Source organism: Mustela nivalis (genome assembly GCF_964662115.1).
Source record: "Mustela nivalis genome assembly, chromosome: 19".
NCBI classification, from domain to species: Eukaryota; Metazoa; Chordata; class Mammalia; order Carnivora; family Mustelidae; genus Mustela; species Mustela nivalis.
The window spans coordinates 2,027,937-2,049,899 of record NC_139038.1 but is presented as its reverse complement, the minus strand read 5'-3'; the positions used below and the strand labels follow the sequence as shown (position 1 = coordinate 2,049,899).

At 48.8% G+C, this 21,963-nt stretch overlaps 1 protein-coding gene across 9 annotated transcripts in view; it reads left to right on the top strand.

The window, feature by feature from the left end:
* Positions 1-21,963, top strand: part of CARD11 (caspase recruitment domain family member 11) — a 110,603-nt gene that overhangs the window by 56,536 nt on the left and 32,104 nt on the right. For 6 of the 9 annotated variants that reach the window (XM_082714187.1, XM_082714185.1, XM_082714181.1 and 3 more), the window contains exon 2: positions 14,417-14,550. The exons of the other annotated variants lie outside the window; for them this stretch is intronic. In XM_082714187.1, coding sequence (XP_082570313.1) covers positions 14,544-14,550 — 7 coding nt within the window. In that variant the 5' untranslated portion in view covers positions 14,417-14,543. The remainder of the gene's footprint in view (positions 1-14,416; positions 14,551-21,963) is intronic. 9 annotated transcript variants of the gene reach the window in all.

Sequence of the window (21,963 nt, the reverse complement as noted above, 5' to 3'; positions counted from 1 at the left end):
GTGTGGAACGGAGCTCAGAGAAGGGCCCTCGATAAATGCCTGGTCAATTTGGACCAGAACGCTCCCATTATGGTGTGCTGGGTTTTGTTGTTCTTTTTTTTTTTTTTTTTTTTAACTTTCTTCTGACGGGGCGGGGGCCGAGGGCAGAGGTGTGGGCGTGAGTGCACAGAGAGGTACCCAGGCTCCCCGCTGGAGGGGTCGGCAGCCAGAAGCCCCACAGTCTTGCCCTCCGGGGATCCCCGCCCTCCCCAGGAGCTCCTAGCAGCCTCTTCTGAGCTTTAGTAAGATAACATGTGCAAAGAAAGAGCCTGTTGCCGAGGGTCCATCAGCACGTGAACCCGAGGTCCAACCCCTGCCCGTAGCCAACACAGAGGGAGAGAGAGAGAGAAGCTGGAGCCTGAACCCAGCGAGAGAACTTTGATCCAGAACCCAGGGTGGAAAAGCACAGCGGGGCATGAACGACTTTTCTGGGAGGCAGAAGGACCAGGGCCCAAGGGGAAGTCCTCCTACCCCTTGCCCCCGCCCCACCAGCATCTCCCCAGGGCCTCAGAGAAAGTTCCTCATTTCCTACTAAAAGGCTTCAAGAATCCCTTAGGTCCTGCTGGGCTGAAACTTTTGTAGTCCTTGGGCTCTTGTGTTTATCAGACAGTCGTACCTTGAGGGGATCAAACTGACATCACGGGTTAGAAAGAAGGCAGGGAGGTCTAGGAGGCATCCTTGAAAACAAGAGACAGTATAAGCGCAGGGGTGTCTCAAAGTCTCACAGCGAGTGCCATTCCTCCATGGAGAAGTCTCCTGGCCTGGGGACAAAGGCCCGCTTGGCCAGTGACAATCGCAGAGAGCGCCAGGCAGCTGGCCTTCAAGCCTGGCTTTGCAGACGGACTTGTTCCCAGCTCCCTACACAGGCCCAGAGAGGGTCACAAAATCAGCTGGTTCCCTTGTCCCCAGCAATCCACACTCGCTCCTAACAGCCCTCAAGTCCGTCCTGATTTCCCGTGTCTGGGTGCAGTTTTGACAGGCGCCTTATTTAATTAATTATAGGTGATCAAGTCATTTGACACAAGCCCCAAAAAAAGGTTTTCTGATTGCATCTGATTTACGAGCTTTCGCTTTCATGGACAGAAGCTAGTGATGATCTCTGAGTGTGGAGATCCCCAGATTCCTGCCCCTGTTGCTTTCGGAGGCTAGGCAAATGTTTCCACCCCACCGTGTAGGAAGCACAGAGAACATCAGAAAAACACGGGTGGTGTTTGCCAGCACCCAGGAGGGGAGAAAGTGAAAAGAGACAACCACCAGCCTCCAGCCCCAACAGATTCATTTAAAGACACTCTTACATAATAGATCGTTAAAAAGGAGAGACGCACACAAGACAGAACTCTCCTTACAAGGAAAAGCCGGGTGTGTTAAGATGCTTTGCAAAATCCTCGCCCCATCTACCCTCTTATCCCGCACAAAGGAGTGGAAAATGTGAGTTTCCCTCCGTTTCTTTTACGTTTCAAGCTGCCTGGTGGCTTTAACACAGGTGAGCTGGCCTACGGGAAATTGCTTAAGTTCATGTGCCGGTCGCCGGCAGTCGCTCCCAGGAGGAGGGACGTGACAGTTCCACGGACACTTCCACGGAAGCAGCCCTTCCTGGCCGGACCCTACTTTCCCATTCCCGCCCCCCACCCCCGGCCGGAGCCCACCCCCACTCGCGTCCGTCCCATCCCTGGGCCGTACACCTGTGGGTTATTTAACCCGCTGTGGGGGCTAAAAACCATGAGTTCCTCTTCCCTTTCCTCCGCCCTCGTCCTCTCTACAAACCCGCACGCACCCCGGCTGCTTCTGCTGCCTCTGCCTCCCTTGGGCCTTGTCCTGCATTTCCTGCGGGCAGCGTCCCTCCGCAGACGTCACTCCTGATTCCCAGGGGTGCCTGGAGGAGGGGGGTGCGTGCGGGCCTCGTAGGCTTGACTCAGTCCCTCAACCACCCTCAGGTTCCCCCCACCCCGCCACCAGGCCCCGGGCCTCTTACTTCTTCATCAGAGTCGATAGTACCTTCCCAGCAAGGACCTGGCACCTCTCGTGTGCTCCAGAAACTGTAGCTGTCTTTATTTATTTGATCTGATTTGAAGGATGGAGGTGAAGTTCACATAACCTCCACACCCCTTTTTATTTTGTTTTTAAAGACCTTATTTACTTGAGAGAGAGAGAAAGCCCAGAGGGAGAAGGAGAAGCAGGCTCTCTGCTAAGCGGCGAATCCCACACAGGGCTCGATCCCAGGACCCCAAGATCATGATCTGAGCAGAAGGCAGACACTTAACTGACTGAGGCACTCAGGTGCACCCCTGTTTGAAAGTGAACTATTCAGTGGCATTCCGCACTCTCCCCGTGTTGCACAATCACACCCTCCACCTAGCTTTGAAGCATTTTCCAGCACCCCCAGAATAAAACCCCTTCTCTGCTAGCAGTCACCCCTCCATCTCGGCCAGTCCCCATCCCCTGGTAGCCTGTCGTCCACCTCGTTTCTGTGTCTGTGGATTTCCCTCTCCTGGACATGGCACATAAACAGGATCACACAAAACGTGGTTCTTTGGGGTGTGGTTCTTTTCCTCTGTGTGAGGTTTTCAAGGTTTGCCCGTGGTATAGTGCAGATCAGCACCATGTTCCGTTTCGTGGCTGAATCGTATCCCACTGTGCGTTTAAATGTCTTCATTTCTGGAGTCAGTGGCTTGGAGGGCTCGGGGCGGTGAGGACCAGGAAGGGAGGTGGAAGCGGGTGGTGGGGGGGACCCCTGCTTGCCGCCATGATGTCGCAGATACCAGAAGCCACCTGCAGGCCTGTGAGGCTCTCTACCCGCCACCCTTGCCCACCCCGAGGCCTGTGCAGCCGGAACCCTGAGCAGCCCTCGTCCGCGGGCATGTTGAGGACAGGAACGTCTCTGGCCTTCCTTCCTGAGCTACGGTTGGCTGTGCCCCAGAGCACATTATCACAATTAATTACTGCCAGCCCTTGATTATCCGAGGTGATAGGGGGCCAGAAAACAGGGCTAATTGAAATGTGAGGCTATAGGGGCTGTGGAAAGGAGGGGCCCTGATGCATGGGGGAGCTGTTTATTTTGCAGTTAATTGTAAGTAAAGGGACCCTTTCTGGGTCCTTTCCTGCTTCTCTCTCCCTCCCAAAAGCCGGATGTTTCATTGGAGGCACAAACTTATTTTGCTCCCAACATAGTGGTTCCTCAATTAATACATTGTAGCTGACTTACTGCCCCCCCCACCTAGTCATCTCTGGGCAGACCCCCCCCCAGCACAGGAAATCTGACTGGTTTGAATTTCACCTCTGTGCTGGCGGAATCTGGCACGGACACGCTCATGGTTACAATAATCTGTTACAATAATCTGGGGAAGGAAATAAGAGTGCTGGAGGTAGGCGCCGAACATATTTTCCCCAACATGTCTGCAATAAGTGGTGACGTTTCGAGACGTGCAGAAAGAGGGGAATGGAACAAATCAGGCTTCTGGAACCCCCACAAACTGGGTCATTGGTCCCAGAAGGCTCCGGAGGCCGTGGTTTGTCCCGGAGTCCTTTGTGAGCGAGCAACTGTGCTGAGCGGCGAGACACCACTCTCATTTTGCCACCCAGTTGAAACTAACAACCACGGACGCGTCCCGCAGCTTTCCATCACCGGAGTCTTGATTGTCCCTTTTCTCCTGGGAAGCGCGAGCCCAGTCTAGCGTAATCCTAGATTAGGTGACTGACGCCCCCTGCGAGACACGCTGAATTTGCAGAGGGTGGTTTTTCCAGCCCTTCTGCACCGTAGCCATCTTTTCTGACACTCTGCCCACCTCCACTCCCGCCGTCTGTTGTGGGTTTTGTCAACGCTCCATTCTTTCCCCTCCTCTGATACTGCATGAGTGCCCACTGCATGTCAGACACCCACAGTTTCGTCCAGAAACGTGTCTCCTGAAGGTCAGCTAGTGACCTCCCACAGGACCAAGAGAGGCCCTCAGCGTTCTCCAGAAAGTGCTGGCTGGCACAGGGTTAGCAATTTTCCAAGAAGGAGGCTTCCACACCGAACGGATTTGCAGCATGCCAGTGGCTAGCACGGGCTGTCTGCGGTGACGCAGACGGCCCTGCAGACTCGGGCCGTGCCCCAGGGAAGGAGCACCCTGCAAAAAGTGACTGATATCGTGTTCTTCCCGACAGAACGTGAGGCCAGCTGGCTTTGCCGCAGCTCTCACCCAGTCGGGGTGGGTTGTGACAAGATAGCTCTGTCCCTGCGGGTCAGAAATTGGACAGAGTGTGGATTCTAGACTTCTGATCCGTGACTGATTGAGAGGCTGAGAGAGATCAACGCTGAGATCCAAATTGCAGACACAGCAAAGCAAGCCGGTGCCAAAGAAGGGCGTGTGAGCCAGTCCACAGGCTGTCGTGAAGACCCACATCACGTCTGCAGACACAAAGGTCTTCCCCCGCCACAGGGAGGAAGCTAAAACGAGGAAAAGAGAGAGCGCACTTATGCATTGGAAATCAATCCCTTTATAAATATTAAACGCCCATCTGTGCAAGCTCCTGTCTGGACCGCAGCGTGGACCAGGGAAGAAAAGAGAGGGATCCCTTCCCGGAGGCCATAAGCAGCACAGTGGACATAAGGAGATGCCAACAGCGCTGGGTGGGTGAGATGCAAACCGGCGGCCCCGACAAAACGGTTGAAGACAGATCTTTGGTGTTTTTGTCTAAGTTCTGTTTGGCAGGATTGCACAGGACATCCGGCAGAGACCCTGTTTCTAGCCAGAGTTTGCCGTTGGCTTCCAAAGGGCCAGATTAAGTGATATTGATTAAGTGCCTACCGTGTGCACAGCGGCAATCCTAAAATGTTAGCGCTGCTTGTCCAATTCTACAGACCGAGAAATGGTGGTAGTGACTGAAGGAGGGGCTCAGAGAGGTTAAGCAACATGCCTAAGACCGCATAGCAGAAAACGGCAGAGCTGGAACTCACACCCAGGATCCCCACTTCAAGATTAGATGCCTTCTGGGGCTCCTGGGTGGCTCAGTGGGTTAAGCCTCTGCCTTCAGCTCAGGTTATGATCTCAGGGTCCTGGGATCAATCGCCGCGTCGGGCTCTCAGGCTCTCTGCTCAGCGGGGAGTCTGCTTCCTCCTCTCTCTCTGCCTGCCTCTCTGCCTGCTTGTGATCTATCAAATAAATAAATAAATACAATCTTTAAAAAAAGAAAAAAAGATTAGATGCTTTCCAGTAGGACACACAGTGTTAGTTCCTTATGCAAAGATTTTTTTTTTTTTTTTGACTAGACTTTCAGTTTATTCAGAGTAGAATTCCTTGATTCTTTATGTGCAGATCCCATCTTCTCCAGGAAGGGGGGGATGTCACCTGACATCGACAAGCACAGTGCACTTTGACCTCTCAAGGATAGGCTCTACATCCTCCTTGCAAATGCAACCCCAGCGCCCCAGCTCTGTAGGCGTACCCCAAAGACGTCTGCAGAGACCGCGCATCTAGCAAAGGCCCTCCCTCTGGCTCTTCTGCTGCTGTAGCCTGCAGACCTGTCCAGGGGACTGATGTCGGAGAAAGTACAGCTCTGACCTCAAGCCTCGAACACCGCAGGGTAAAAATAAGAAAGTCTGAGGTCCACATACCATGCTGCTTCCTGCCTCAGTGGTCCCACCAGCCCCAGAGGCCTTTCGAGAAGACGTCTGTGGGAGCCCCTGCAGCCGCGGGAAAGCAGGAGCCTCAGGCCTCTGAGGGGCTGCCCTCCAGCAGCAGAGGCGGCCCCACTGGTTTCACTTGTTGCGGTCCACTCAGACTGTGGCAGAAGCATCGGAAAAAAGCCAGAGGCAGGGACACCCTGCCCCCAAAGCCACCTCTCTCTTCCCGCAGGAGGAAACCTGAAATCTGCATGCTTCTAGATACCAGCCCGCTCCTGATTGAAGTCATCAGCAGAGTCCTAGTCAAACGTGTGGAAACGTGCTCAGAAGAGTCACTGAGTTACCCATCCTCGTGATATTTCACAGAAGGCACAGCCCCATGAAAATACAAATGCATTTTTGGCTGTTGACCGCATGGCTTCGGAGTCTGTGTTCTGTGCGCCTTCGAAAGGCAGAAGAGAGAGAGCCCAGATCACCTTGTTGCCGGGGCCTCAAAGCATGCTCGTGAGGCTATAGACCAGCCCTGGGCCCCGGAGATAAGTCCATCTGAGCGGCAGTGTGGCCCGCGTGGCCCGCTGCTCGTTCCCCTGGCCGATCACCGCATTGTACCTCAGAACTGCATTCTCCAAGCAGAGGCTCATCTGCCACCCCGGGCTTCCTTCTTCCTCTTTCTCCCCAGCCTTGCTCCTGCCCTACCTCTTCCCACGAACCTTCAGGCTTCCTTACCATCACCCCCTAGGACCCGGCAGGCTCTGCCATTCTGACCTGGGCTCGCACTCCCCCTGGGGTTGCAGAACCAACCAGGCGACATCAGGAGGAGGTAAACAGGGGAAGATTTAAGGTCCAGGTGTGGCTTGCACAGAACCCTCCAGCCTCGTTCCTGGCCGCTGTCCACATGGGGCTCTTACTTGATGATGCTGGTGACCTTTTCTGTGAAATGCAAGGGCCCAACCTTTTCACTCAGAAGACTCTCACCGCACACACTCACCCGCCAGCCCCGGGGGCAGGACTCCATCCGTGCAGGATCCGGTCTAGGGCTGTGCCTGCCCCATGTCTGATTCCTTCCCTTCCCACCTGGCTCCCCATTCCCCAAATCAAAAAGGAACTCGTGGTTTCCTTCCGCTTCTCCCGGGCTGGAATCACATCTCCTTATGATTCATGCACCGAAATGCACTCTGTGTCCCGTTTCTGCGCGGTAGAAACCCCAGGCATGCGGGCCGGACTCTGGAAGGAGCCCTGTTTGTTCGCTCATCAGGCAGATGTGCGCAGAGCTCACCACAGGCCGGCGGCATGTGCCTGACACTCCCCGTGAGCATCACACAAGCCCTCTCAAGGAATCACAGCGGGTGTGCAAATGGGTGATGGCGAACCCGGGTGGAGAGCACAGGAATGTGGGTCTGTTCCACAGCAGGGACTTGGGTTCCACTGGGAGAGGTCGAAGCAAGGCAGCTCCATGGGCTGACCATATCCCCAGCCATCATGCAGGCCATCTTGGCTAACTGATGACTGAACACAGTTCTGAGACAATGGAATGTTCTTATCATAATACCTTAGACCATTAGAGCTGTTACTTTAGCAAATGTTAGCGTGACTCCAAGCCAGGTCTTAGCCTGAAGCCTTCAGAGGGGCCCGCGGACGCTCCGAGTTTCTCCCAACCCAGAGAACAAAACGGCAGCTGAACAGTGAAGACTGGGCACCCGGATAAAGCAGAGGGTCTGTCTTTGAAAGCACAGAGGGCTCCGGGGCTGGACTTGGCTGGTGGGTGCCATGACGTCACCGTGCCCGTGGCAAAGGCCATCTGCTGACCAGGCTTCCGAGAGAACGGCATTTCAGGATCGCCAAGGCCAGGGCTCTCCTTGGCCAGCCCCAGAGCAAGACCATGCTTCCCAGGTTTGGCAAAGTGGCCCAGCCCCGGCTCCCAGAGACCGTCAGCGCCACGGGAGCACTGTGTGCCGGGCTCCAGGTGCTTCTGAAGAGCCAATGCAATGAATTAATATGCATTTCAGAACAATTTAAACCTGTTTTTCCTGGAAGTGCTTTGTTTCAAAAGCTGCTGTGCAGCACTGATGGGAAAACGGGAGCTGGAGGGGGGCAGTATCCTTTGCTAATGCAAGAGGTGTGTGCCCTTCCCATGTTCTTTGCCACGGTGTGTGTTAGAAGCTGCAGGAGAAGGTGGGGTGTGTGGCAGGCATGGGGACGGGAAAAGGGTGGTGTTCGCTGTGCCTTCGGTCTCTGGCTTCAGTCAATGCCTCGTGCTCCCCACCAACCCCGAACCCTGATATCTACTGATGCCTCCCTTCTTCCTTCCTAAAAGATACCAGGTCGACACAGTTTTATTCACAGAAACCATGGGCCCTTCGCCCGGATTACCTGAAAGTAGATGAATGAAGTCCCTAGAGGAGCTCCAGGTGCGATTACGGGTGACCTGGTCCCCGAGGAGATGGTCAGGAGAGGTTGGCGGTGCTCTGGGATGACGGCGAGGATCTTGGCTGTCATGTGAGCTGGGGCTGGTAGGAACCTGGGGGACGGTGGGCTTCTGTGGAAGAACGAGAGCTGAATGAGAGAATAGAGAGACTCCAGTGGATGTGGTGGAGGCTGGAGACATGACTCAAGGCTGAAAAGGCTGAAAAGCATGGCTCAGGGTTTGAGGCAGGATCTGTTCGTCACATGTCCTGGACTGTGCCTTATCTCCTCACGGGCCGCCGACCCCTCGGAGGGCACTCTGCTCGTGGGCGGGTGGTCCTTGGTCCTTACCGATCTCTTGCTTATTCTGGTTTTGGATCTAGAAAAAAAGGAATCAGCACAAACGGAAGAAGCGGTCACTCAGATTGTGGGCCTCAGAAGTCTGTTGCTAGGGTTCATAGGACTTTCTTAGGAGGCTTGAATCGCCTTCGTTTGAGACAAAATCAGTTTTGTGCATAGTAGGGATTTTATTCTTCTCATGAACCAAGAATTCAGAGGTTAAGCTTAGACCCAAAATGCCTGTGGCATCCTACTGTGAAATCTTCCACAGCCATACTTAGAGTGTGACCTTTGTCTTCATGCTCACAAAATAGCTGCTGTGCAGCTGAACATTGCATCCACATTCCAGGTATGAAGACGAGAACAAATCAAAGGCTCTTCTGCCCTGATTCTGCCCCGATTCTGCCCCACCCCTCTACAGAGCCCTTTAAACATCTGCAGAAACTTCTGCTTCCATCTCATTGGCCAAAACTGTGTCCCATCTAGCTGCCAGAGAGATGTAAGCATAGTTGTTCGAGGCTTCCCACAAAATTGGGACTGTGCTGAGAGAGAATGGATGTTAGGTAGGCAGCAGGTGGGATCGGCCACTCCACTGCGAATTTAAAACGATAATTGCTGCTTTCAAAATACATATCAGGGAAGCTCTGTTGATTGCTGTACAGGTGTTAATTGATGGGGAATACTATCTTCTCAATATTTCTGTTGAATGAGCTGAAAGAGATAGGTTAGAAAGTTACCTGGGATCCCAGGGAAGAATCCTGTAGGGGGGATGTTTCTTCCTATTTCTTTACATGTCCTTTTTATAGGAGTGGGGGCTGTAGGTGGCAAGGGCCACGGCGGGGGGTCGTTTGGGTCCTTTTCTATAAAGCTTCATTTCCAGGGCTGTGAACATGTAGATGGCTGGACCAGCTCCTTGGTCCTTTCTAACAAGCCATAGACCATCCTTTTAAATAATCTTTTTCCTTTTTTTTTTTTTTTTTGCCAGAAATCCTTTCAATTAAATGGAGGTTTCTTTGGAAAAATGAAACCCTTCATCTCAAGTCTCTCACTCCAATCATCCCTGCAAATCAATTAAGCCAAGATACATCTATTTGACTGACTGCTGACCCCCTTCTAGTTCCAGAGCTTTTTCTCCGGGGCAGCTCTTAGAAGAGAGGAGGTATCTGTCCCACAAACGGTTCTTTTCCAAAGGGCTGGCACTCCCTGGATTTGAAATAGTAATAGCCTCTTGTTTATCTTATTCAGGATGTAATTTTTTTTAAGATTTTTATTTACTTATTTGACAGACAGAGATTACAGGTAGGCAGAGAGGCAGGCAGAGAGAGGGTGGGGGAAGCAGGCTCCCCACTGAGCAGAGAGCCTGATGTGGGGCTCGATCCCAGGACCCTGAGATCATGACCTGAGCTGAAGGCAGAGGCTTAACCCACTGAGCCACCCAGGCACCCCCAGGACGTGATTTTTATTTATTAGCCAGTATATACTGAACAGCTCCTAAGAGTAAGTTGTCATGCTAAGTTCTATAGGAGATGAGACAGACGTGGGGCAGGTCGCTGAGCCTCCCTGAGTCTCTCTTCTATAAAATGGTAACAGTGGTACATGTCTTCTAGTGTATTGTAGGAAAAGAGATAATCCACATGGAACATTTAGCACAGTGTCTACCTAGAGCTACACCATGGACATTTTCGTAGACAGCTATTAGAGGATGTGCTCCCACTGAATGAGGGAATAAAGCCATAAAGAGAAAGATAGAGAGCCCAGGGAGCCAGGAATCAATTGCTGGATAACATTGATGCTAATTAGCATAGATGCATATGAAGCATAGATGTTCTGCTTAATAAATGTTAGTTGTGACCACCGCTAGTTTAATTAACATCAGATGAGTCGGAATCAATGAGGGCTAAGTTGGAATCTTTGTTCGGCCGCTTAGTGGCAGGTGGGATCTCACCCCATTATTTAACTCTCTGATCCTACCTCGTTCTCACAGAGTGGGAATAATAAAATCTAGAATAATAAAACCTACCTAACGGAGCTCCTGGGAGGCGACGTCTATGAAACATACAGGTGGCACTTCCGGTGTACAGACAGGGGCGCTGTCCGACAAACGCTGCGAAAGGTAGACTGTGTTAAGTGCACAGAGAATGGAGATAACTCTTTGATTCTTTATACTTAAATGTATCGTCCCTGTTTCCAGCTACTGACATATGTTAATTTTTGCTCATTTATTTGCCAGGATAAGATAAGTCTTGCAGAGTCGCAATGTGAAGTAGGCTTGTAATAAAAACATCTGTTCTCAGTCCTGATCCCCAGAGGCAAGCACTTCTGACTCTTCATTGTTGTTTGCTTCTGTTACTTACCTCATTTCTAAGTAACGGGTTTGCATGGCTATTTACAGATATAGCCTCTTCAAGGCGTTCTTTATTGACATACTCTTAGGTAGAGGAGCATTTAACCCTCTTCTGAGTACCCCACTCCACGCCTCTCCCCTTCCTGCATTCTCTCCATGCGTTTAGATCACAGCTTTATGTGTTACATTATTATCACTTAGGTAAACATTGTTTATGTTGGGGGCAAGTTGTATGCTGTGATGATGTCTTTTCTTACCTTTTTGTTTTCTCCTGGAGTTAATACTGCCTTTTTTTTTTTTCATTTGTTGAGGGTTTGTTATTGTTTTGTTTTGTTTCTTAACGTGCCTGTCCTTCACTATTTTTCCATCTGACTCACAGTCCTGTCATTTACCCGACAATATTATTTCCTAAATTGCGAAATATATCAGAGGACCATTCCATTTTCCCCCTGGCCACCTCCGGCTAGTGGGCCCTCCGTGATCCTGTCACAATCTTGGCTAGCTCCTTCTTGCCACCTCTCTCTCATCCTGGAACTTTCCTTGCTGCTTTGTCCAGTTTTTCTGTTTTCTGAGCTCCATACCTTCCTCTTTACTGCTTTTTTTCCCTTCATTTTACTGGAACATATCCTCTAGTAGCTTCCTAAGGAATGGTACACGGGAAATAAATGTTTAGAGTCGGGAAGCCTTGTTGGCTCAGTTGGTTAAGCTTCTGTCTTAGACTCGGGTCATGATCCCAGAGTCCTGGGATGGAGTCCCAGACTCTAGGCTTCTCTCTTTGTCTGCCATTCCCCCTGCCTGTTCATTCTCTCTCTCTCTTTCTCTCTGTCAAATAACCAAATCTTTAAAATAAATAAATAAGTATTTAGAGTCTTTTGCCTTTAGGAAAATAGTATCATTCTATTTTCCTGCCTATAGTTTGGAGGGGGGGGGGGAGTTTAATAGAATTCCAGGTTAAAAAATATTTTCCATCGAAAATGTGAAGGCGTCACTTCATTGTCTCCTAGCTTCCAGTATGGCTGTCGAAATGTCTGATGCCAAACTTACTCCTAGTCCTTTGCCTATGACCTGATGTGTCCTCTCTGGAAGCTTTTAGGGTCTTCTCTTATTTCCTGATGACCTGAGATTTCACAAAGAGGTTCTGAGAAGGTTCTTTTTCCACTGATGGCAATGAGCACCCAAAGGGCCATTTAAATCTGAAGACTTGTGGTCTTGCATCGGGAAACTCCTCTAATATTAATTTTCTGATAATTTCATCCCTAACTTTACATTCTAGCCCCAAAAGCTAGACAAGAAAGGAAACTACCTCTGCACTCTCTTTGCAGGATTTCTATTAATTGGATATTAGACCTATTAACCTCATTTCCCTCACCATTTCTTATCTTTCTTCCATTTAACTTTTTATTAACTTCTTTGGAAGATTTCCTCAAATTTGTCTTCCAAACATTCTATTGATAAATTTCTGGTATTTTATTTTAATTGCCAAGAACTCCCTCTCATTCTTTGTTCCTTTTTCATAGCATCCTACTATTGTTTATAAAACAATAAGGTGCAATATCTTATTTAATTTCAGTGGATATTAATCATCAGGTTGTGGGGTTCTCGTTTTGAGGGGTTTTGTTTTTAATTTTCTCTTAATCTGCATCGTCTGCTTCGTGCAAGTTCTTTGTAGCAACTTGTTGCTTTTGGTTTCTTCCTTTCACATGAAGACTCTCCTCCAACATCAAGTGATCCTTGGCTCTCTGTTTATCCTTAAGTAGGAGTTGACAAAAGCAGTGTGTACAAGTTCTGCTTGTCGATTTAACAGCCTCGCCGTAGGGTGAATGGGCACAGACTGTGTTTGAGTAATACACTAATAACTCACTAAGCAGTCGACTTCCAGAAGCAATCGTTCTTTTTAACCCTCAGCCTATAGCTGCCGTCTTAGAATGCATTTGGAGTTCTCTGTTAAGTTTGCATGTAAAAGTGCTATTTCAGGGAATGTACGTAGATATCCTTTCTGGATCCCAGCCCTTCTAAAAGCAAACTTGTCTCTTTTAAAAGGTGATTCTAGGGGCTGTGTGTGGTAAGTCAGAGAAACTTGGGTCCAAATCCTGACCTCTGTGCTAATTATATGACCTTGAACCTCTACCAGGTTTGATTTGCTTGGTTATAAAATGGGGATGATGATAGCAATAATAATACGAATCATACTGCCTATTGTGGAGAGTTTTTGAGGTTGCTTAGTTGTGTTTAGCAAGGGCCTGGCACATAGTAAATAATCTATAAGCCTCAGGGATGGTGTTTCAACCATCTGAATGTTACACCAATAAGCTAATCTCTCAAGAAACACGTCCTGTATGTTTTTCCGACCTTGTGACCAAGTTCTTGAGGGTGTCGTCCAAACTCTAACAGCAGAAATAGAAAGTTCAGCCTCGTCACTGGTTGTCCTGTGTCTCAGTTTTTCCAACCAGCGTTGACATGTTGGGTAGCTGTACAACCCTATGGAAATCCGGTTTTCCTTTCTTATAACTGAAATCTTTCTTACAATTAATTCTGTAAAAGCCTTTTCTTCTGATTATGAAAAAAAAAAAATGCATGTCCTCCTGCTTGTAAATGCAAATGAAAGGAAAGTATAATTTCCCTTTGCCTTTGCTTATCGGCCTGCTGGTCTCTGCTGGGGCCTCTCTCTCTGCAGGTCCCCTGCTCCCCTGGCCCTCACCTGCAGAGCCAGGCGGTGGTGGCCCCGTTCCCAGCCGCAGAGCAGGGAGGCCACGAGGCAACGAAGGAGATGGTGTCCTCCAGAGAAGCATGTCACTGCCACCTCCCCAGGGCAGAGGGCCTGTGACAGCTCACTCTGATCTAAGTGGATGCCTGACAAGAGAAGCTTCCATCAGCCCTGGGAGATCTGGTGTCACCTGTGATTAATCGTCAAAGCTGAAACCAAACAAGCTCCTGATTAAACAGTGATGTCCCAGGGTCCCTGTCATTGCCGAATAAGAGCGGTTGGTCATGAACAGCTGCTTAAAGTCCCCACCACCGGGATCCCAGCTGCCAGTCCAGTTGCCGTCGGGACAGGTGTCAAGTCCCACCTCACCTTCTCAGGGGTTGTGCTTCACCTTTCCGCCTCCCTGGCTTTCCTTTCCCGGGCTCCCGGAGTGGCCGAGCTGAGCACGGACGACGGTGTCGTCAGTCACCATAAGAAACACCACCTTGGGGAAAGTACGGTGCATGCCATGGTGTATTCCTGCCCAAAGCCATGGCGTGCTGGGGGCTGAAGACATAATTCACAGGGAAGGGAAGTCTTCTGGGCTCAGGACGGTGGTTTGCCACTTTTGACCTAATGAATTTGTGGCTGATCAGAATGTCTCCACTCTGCAAACACTCCTGCCAAGGACTTTGTAAAGACCTTCCACCCTGGCCAGGACTAACCTCAGAGCTACCACTGCCCTTCTTCCCAGTCCCAAAGGGCTCAGGACCTGTGGCCCCTGGCCTTCCAGGCTGGCCCTGGGCTGTGACAAAAACCCGTCTCCCTAGCAGCTCCTGGCCATGGTCCGCTGCGTCACTGCTACCGGGAGAGATGGGCACCCCAGGATTTTCTGGCCTTTTCTTCCAAAGCAGGGCATCACTCTGATGCTTGAGTGGTACATTTTCTCTCTCTCTCTCTCCAGCCTCCGCCCTTGTGCCAAGTCAGATTATCTTTCCTTTTATAGATTCTGGCCATCGCAGCTCTAGATCCCGAGGAAGACTGGCTCGGGGAGGGCCAGGCACCAGCCTGGAGGCTCAGAAGTCGGACCTCCATATCGGGACGGTGGCTGCTGTCTACTGACCACCAACTGTATGCCAGGTACTTGGCTTGTGTTACCTTCTGTATTGGAAAACAAAACAAAACCTCTGAGTGAGGCTTACCTAAGACTTGACAGGGGCGCAGTGGGGGAGGTCCTAGGCAAAGAGAGGTGTGTGAGCAGGTTTGGTGAAGAGCCTGGGACACAATCAAGAGGAGAGTCCGGGAGCCAGCAGGAGCAAAGCTGAGCAAAATGATCCTTTCCATAGAACCTGCCCGAGGACCCTTGAACTTGCTTTTCCCGCTGTTGGTAAAAAGGCCCATGGGATCTAGGCTCTGACTCAAGATTGAACACCAGCCCCCACGACCCCCAGTGAGGACTGTGGGGACCGTGACATAGAGCAGGCAGGACCACCCAGCACCATAGGCCATCAGGGCCTCAGCGTCTGAGGGCACGATTCTGGGCAAACTCTTTCCAAGGAAACTGCCCAGAATCAGATACCAGCTGCCGGTGGATCCATCTCCGAAGACCAGACAGAGTCAGGCTGGGTCACAGCCGAGTGTATGGGGAGGAAATGATCTGAAATTGTGTCGAAATGGTTTTTTCTTCAAGGTTAGATACACTATCAGTAGTTTTTACCCATGAAATACTACATGTAGTTGCGTGTGTGTGTGTGTGTGTCTGTGTGTGTGTGTCTGTGTGTCTGTGTGTGAGACAATAATACAGGGGACACCATGTCCCCAGCTGAGCGTCACCCCAGGCCCCAGAATCACTGGTGTCTCTCAGGGACAAGGACACGATGCTGCCCCCTGCACGGGAGCCACCTTTCTGGTTTTTATCTGTTCCTTGCTCCTCAGTATGGTTTCACTGTATATCCTTAACACCATAGCTCAGCGGTCCTTTTTAGAGACATGAACAGTGTCACATTGTGGGGGCTCCCGTGACCCGCTGCTGTCCCCGCGTCACACCCCGAGGTTTCTCAGTGAGGACGGGGGCAGGCGGCTGCTTCTTGCTTGGCCATTCCAGCGCGCAGCATCACTGAAGGCTCGCGGTGTTTGGCTCTAGTCTTGTCCTGCTTCGTTTTTATTTTCCTTTTTCCCAGCAGAAGTCATGGAAAGGGCATCCCAGTCCCTGGAGGAGGCATTTCTGTTGCACTGGCTATGCCTGGCACTGCCTTCTTGGCCCGTGAAGAGAGGTCAGAAATGCTTCTCTGCTCCACACAGACCTGCATGTCTCCCTGGCTTGAAATTTAACTAATTTCTGGGCACAGGCCTTGACCCCCAGTAACCAGCGTCAGCCTGTGTGAGCACCTGGTTCTCAGCTCACTGTCCTTAGCTAGTCTTTGTATCAGGTAGATATGTTCACTAGGCAGGAGGGTTTGGGATGGCTGTAATAGTTGATCAAATTTAAAATGGCTCAGGGAAAAGGGCATTTATTATCTTGCCTATGAAGGAGTCCAGTGGCAGTGGGGGGGAACATCTGGTATTAGTGAATTCAGTGCCCAGGAGGGGACATCAGGGACCCAGGTTCTCTCCATCTTTCTGCTCTGCCATCTTGAGGGTGTTAGTTTTTGTCCTCAGGTGAGTCCTCAGGTCACAGAATGGCTGCACAACTCCAAGCATCACACACACCTCCACCTGCTAACATCCCAAAACTGGAGGACAGTGTTCCTTCCTGTGTCCCTGTCAAAGATCAAGGAAAAGCACCCAAGTGCTCCCACAGCAGGCTTTCCCACAGGTTGTGTGTGTTATAAAGCACTCTACGTGCCTTTTCTGAAGCCACTGGTAGGGACTGCACAAGACCTTGCTCCTCCCAGCTCAGAAGATGCCCAGCCTCCCTGAAGCCCCGGGCTACTCAGTTCCTGAGAACCCTGAGGATTCTGTATGCAGGAGGAGTTGGGTGGTGACAAGGACAGACACAGCAGTGGCTGCCACATGCTCCATTAATGGGTTGAATCGAGTGCTTAGGATTTAGATAGAGTCTTTGAGAATAGTCTAGGAAAGTACATTTTGCTTCTTAGGTAGAAATGGCCATACTAACCCAGCGTCAGGGAGGAGTGGCTGCCGTGGGCATGTTCATGTCGCCCCAAACCACAGGCTCACCACGGGACCCCGGTGGCCATCCTCTGTGTCAGCGAGAGGGCTGGCGGGGGTCAGGACTTGTGTCTGGGAGGCAGGGCTGTCTGCGTCCCATTCCGCGCCCAAATCAGTTGTTACTCATGACAGCAAACAGGTGACAGCAAACAGTCCTTCAAGTTGTATGAAGCAAACACCCACCTGCATAGTTCAGATCGGTGTGGAGACTCAGAGATCCCACAGCAAGCACCAGGCAGCACACGTAGCCAAGGCTTATGGGACCAGGACTAGAGAGAGACGGCTCCTGCCTCTTCTTCAGGACCCACCTGGCTTCTCATTGAGGCTTTGCTCAGCAGACCAGCTTCTTCTGCCTTCCTCCACCTTTTCTGGTTCCAGTCTCCCCTGTCTGTGCTGTGGCTTCTCTGTGACCCAGTTCTGATGACCCCAATGCCGCGTCTAGCTTGATTGCCCACAGCACACTCACTGTCCTGCTGTCTCCGGCCCCACCTGAAACCCCCAGCCTGTGGACCAGTCCTTCGTGAGGCAGGTCAGGGGACCAGCCAGAGGGTTTCCTTGGTGCAAACAAGCCGCTGGGCCTGTGGTCTTCCCTAAAGATGTGTGTTGGGGGGAAAGATTGGATATTGGCTTGACTATTGTGCCGTACTTGGATTCTCCCTTCATTCATTTGTCTTTTTTTTTTTTCCTTCTAAACCGTACAAGTCGTGCACTGCCTTATGCTTGTTGTAAATACTAAAATAGTGCCATGTCCACGTCCGCCTTGGTCACTAGCCTCTGAACTTATTCCTCTTCTCAGATGTGACCATTGCGTCCAGTTTTCTGGAACCTTTCCCTGCCCTTTCTCTCTCCCTTCCTTCCTCTCTCTCTGCACACACACTTGACTAGTCTTGCTTAGCGGTGTGTTACGTTTGTGGTTTCACACTGCGCTGTGACATCTTCTTCCCGACCCCCAAATAACGTGTCATTTTCCACACACAGCAGCCAATTCTCCTGACACCGGCTAGGGGTGCCACAACTCGACTCAATCCCAACACTACTCTCCAGAGTCACCAAAGACCCCCACAGGCCTGCCCCCACTTCCGATGCCAGCTTCAATTCCCAGGGGCCACCCATACTCTCCCCAAGCAGCCACAAATCTGGGGTTCCCACAACCCCTTGTCAGGTTCAGTAATTTGCCAAAATGACTCATATACCCCAAGAAGACATGATACTAATTACAGCTTAAGGGATGCAAATGAGCAGCTGGAGGGTGGAATCTAGAAGGGTCTGGAGTGTGGGAGCCTCTGTCCCCATGGAGTTGAGGTAAGCAAACCCGTTCAGCGGAAACATGTATTCCCCTGCCCAGTAGCTCCTTGAAGCCCACTGTTGAAGGATTTTTATCAAGGTTTCTTTACATAGCCATGATTGATTAGATCATTCATTCTTGATGACTGAACTCAATTTCCAGCTTCTCTCTCCTCCCCAGAGGTAGGGGTGTGGGGCTGAATGTCATAACCCTCTAACTACTTGGTCTTTCCAGCATCCACCCTGCCACCCCCCCCCCCAAAGCTATCTCCAAGCCCTTAAGCAGAGTGTCATCTCATTACCATACAAAAGACACTCATCATTCAAGATTCCAAGAGTCCTAAGAGCTCTGTGTCAGGAACCAGGACCAAGACTAAAAAAAAATTTTTTGATAGTGTATTTCATATATGTATTCTGAAATTTGACTTTTTTTAAAACAATGTGTCTTGTGATGTGTTTACACCACCACATTCCCTTCCAAGGTTACTCCCTAGTACAAAAGGATTGTGGAGTAGGGACTGACCAGCTGACCGGCATTGAGCTTGCTTCCGTGGGTTCCTGCTGCAAATAGCGCCTAGCGTCCATGCAAAACACTGGGGGAAATTAAATATTCATTAGTAGAGACATGGGTAAATAAATTATGGTATATTCTTGCAATGGAATAATACATAAAACAGTCAAATTGAACAATTAACTGAATAGTCGCAGACTTTAATGCCTACTTTTAATAATGGATGGAACCACTAGCCAGAAGATCAACAAGGAGACAGAGGACTTGAATGACCCTATAAACAAACTAAATCTAGCAGATGTCCTTAGCACACTCCTCCCACCGGCAGCAAGACACACTCTTCTTAAGCACACATCTGGAACATTCTCCAAGCTTGGTGGTATGCGAGTCCGTATAGCTAGCTTCAGCAGCTTAAAAGGATTGAAATAATAGGGAACACGTTTTCCAGCCACAGTGGTATTAAATTAGAAATAAATAACACCGAAATTTGGGGAATTCACCAATATGGGGGAAGCTGAACACCATACTTCTACATCACCAGTGGGTCAAAGAAGGAATCAGGAAAGAAATTAGAAAACGTACTTCGAGATGAATGAAGGTGAAGATTGCAGCCTACCGAAATGGGTGCAGCTGAAGCAGCACTTGGAGGGAAATTTATAGCTCTAACGTTTTCACTTAGAAAGATCTTAATAACCTAGTGTTTCACCTTACGCAACTAGAAAAAGAAGAGCAAATTAAACCCAAAGGAAGCAGACAGAAGGAGATAATAGAGATCAGTACAGAATTCAGTGAGTTGGAGAATAGAAAGGCAATGGAAATCAGTGAAACCGAAAATTCTTTGTTGTTTTTAATTTTTTAAAGAATGTTTGACATGTAATGCTACATTCGTTTCAAATAAAGTTGGTTCTTTGAAATAACAGCAAAATTGATAAACCTTTAGCTAGAGTGACTAAGGAAAAAAGAGAGAAGTCTACCCACCCTTCTCTCCCCTTGTTCCTCCCCCTTCCCTCTTCTCTCTCCCTTCCCACCTCCTTCCTCCTCCTCTCCCTTCCCCTCCCCCTCCTTTCTCTCTCCCTCTCCCCTTCTCCCCCTTCTACGTCCCCTTCTCTCTCTCCACTCCTCTCTTCCCCTTCCCTCCGCTCCCCCCTCTGAGGTTAATGAGACTTACAGGAAATTAAGAAGAGAGAAACCATGGTTTGAAAGTATGATGGCTGGGGCAGTAAGAAGTTAAAATAGGTATTCATTTTGTTTCCCGTAATTACAGCAAGGTATCCCTTGGTAGAGTTTCAAGGGCACCCTAGATCCAGAAGAACGTGATTCTGATTAGTATAATCAGAAATAAAATTGAGGACATTACTAGAAAGCTTCTGTAAATGAAAGTGTTATAAAGGAATAATATGAATAATTGTCTCCAATAAATTATATGACTAAGGGACAAATTCTTAGAAAGACACAAACTACTGAAACTGACTCAAGAAAAACAGGAAATCTGAGCAAACATATAACAAGTAAAGAATTAGTGACCAAAAATATATCCACAAAGAAATGCCCAGGCCCAGATGTCTTCCCTGGTAGCTTCTGCCAAACAAAAGAGAAAATTCCTCACAGACTCTTCCAAAGGGTAGAAAAGAAAGGAATATTTCCCTACTAATTCTGTGAGGCCAGTATTAGTCCAGTAACAAAACCACTCCAAGACATTCACGAGTGAGAAAACTACTGACCAATATCTCTTATGAATATAGATGCAGAAGTCCTCAAAAGTACGCCACCAAATTGAATCCAGTAGTATATAAGAATAATTATATACCATGACAAAGTGGGATTTATATCAAGAATGCATGGTTTTTCTAATACCTGAAAATCAAGTAATATAATATGTCACTTTAACAGAATCAAAGCTAAAAATCATGACAAAATTACTCAACAGACCAGGAATGTAAGGGATCTCCCCCAACCTGCTATCTAAACACACACACACACAACTAACCAACTAGCATCACACTTAATGACCAAAAAAAAAAAAAAAAAAAAAGTGGACACTCCCCCTGTGATCGAGAACAAGAAAAGACGTTCTTGCCAATCCTATTCAATGTTGTGCTGGAAGTTCTAGCCAGGGCAGTTAGGCAAGAAAAAGAAATAAAAGCTGTCCAGATTGAAAAGACAGAATTAAACTATCTAACTGCAGGTGACACTATTTTGCATAAAGAAGATCACAAGAAACCCGCCAACAAACAATTAGAACTAAGAAACTCTTTTGGTAAGGATGCAGAATGAGAGATCAATAGAGAAAAATCAGTTGTCTATCTATACACTGTGAACATTCCACAAATGAAATTAAGAAAATGGTACATATTTATGATGTCATCAAAAAGAATAAAATACCTAGGAATGCATTAAGCAAAAGAGGTGCAAGACTTATACACTGAAGGGGCACCTGGGGGGCTCAGTGGGTTAAAGCCTCTGCCTTCGGCTCAGGTCATGATCTCAGGGTCCTGGGATCGAGTCCCACATCGGGCTCTCTGCTCAGCAGGGAGCCTGCTTCCCCTCCACCCCCTCTCGGGCCTCTCTGCCTACTTGTGATCTCTCTCTCCCTCTGTCAAATAAATAAATAAAATCTTAAAAAAAAAAAAAGACACTGAAAACCATAAAACATTGCTGGAAGAAAGTAAAGACCTAAAAAAAAAGAAAAAGAAAAAGACTTGTATACTGAAAACTATAAAACATTGCTGGAAGAAAGTAAAGACCCAAACAAATGAAAAGATACCCCATATCCATGGGCCTCCAAATCTGTCTACACAGCCAGTGGATTCAGTATTGAAATCCCCGCTTCCTCCTTCTGCAGATATTGACAAACTGATCCTTAAAACCTATGGAATTGCTGTAACTAACCAAAACAATGTTAAAAAGAAGGAAATAGTTCAGAGGACTCATGCATGTTTGCCAATTTCAAACCTTACTACACATCTACAGTAATGAAGACAGTACAGTGTGTAAATACAGACCTATAGAGCCATGCAATAGAATCGAGAGTCCAGAAGCAAACACAGTGAGTTGATTTTTGATGAAGATGCCAAGGCCAATCCATGGGGAAAGAATAATCTTTTCAACAAATTTTGCTGGGGCAACTAAATACCCGCATGTGAAAGAACCAGTTGAACCTCAACCTCACCCCATCTGCAAATACGAATTCAAAATGCATCATGGGCCTTAAATGTAAGTGCTAAAAGGATAAAACTCTTAGGATAAATAGAAGCAAATCTTCACGGCCTCGAACCAGGCAATGGTTTTTAGGTACATGCCAAAAGCCCAAGTGAAAAAAGAAAAAAATAAATCAATGGGACTCCCATCAGAGCTAAAAACTTTTGTGTTACAAATAATACCTTTAAGAACGTGAAAATGTAACTGGGAGAATATCTTACACATCATATATCTGATAAGGGAATTATATGCAGGTCACATAAAGAATTCCTACTACTCCATAGTAAAGACAACCCAGTTTAAAACTGGGCGGGGGAGGGGTGGTTTGAATAGACATCTCTCCATATACAAATGGCTGATACGCCCATGAAAGGATGCTAACATTGTTA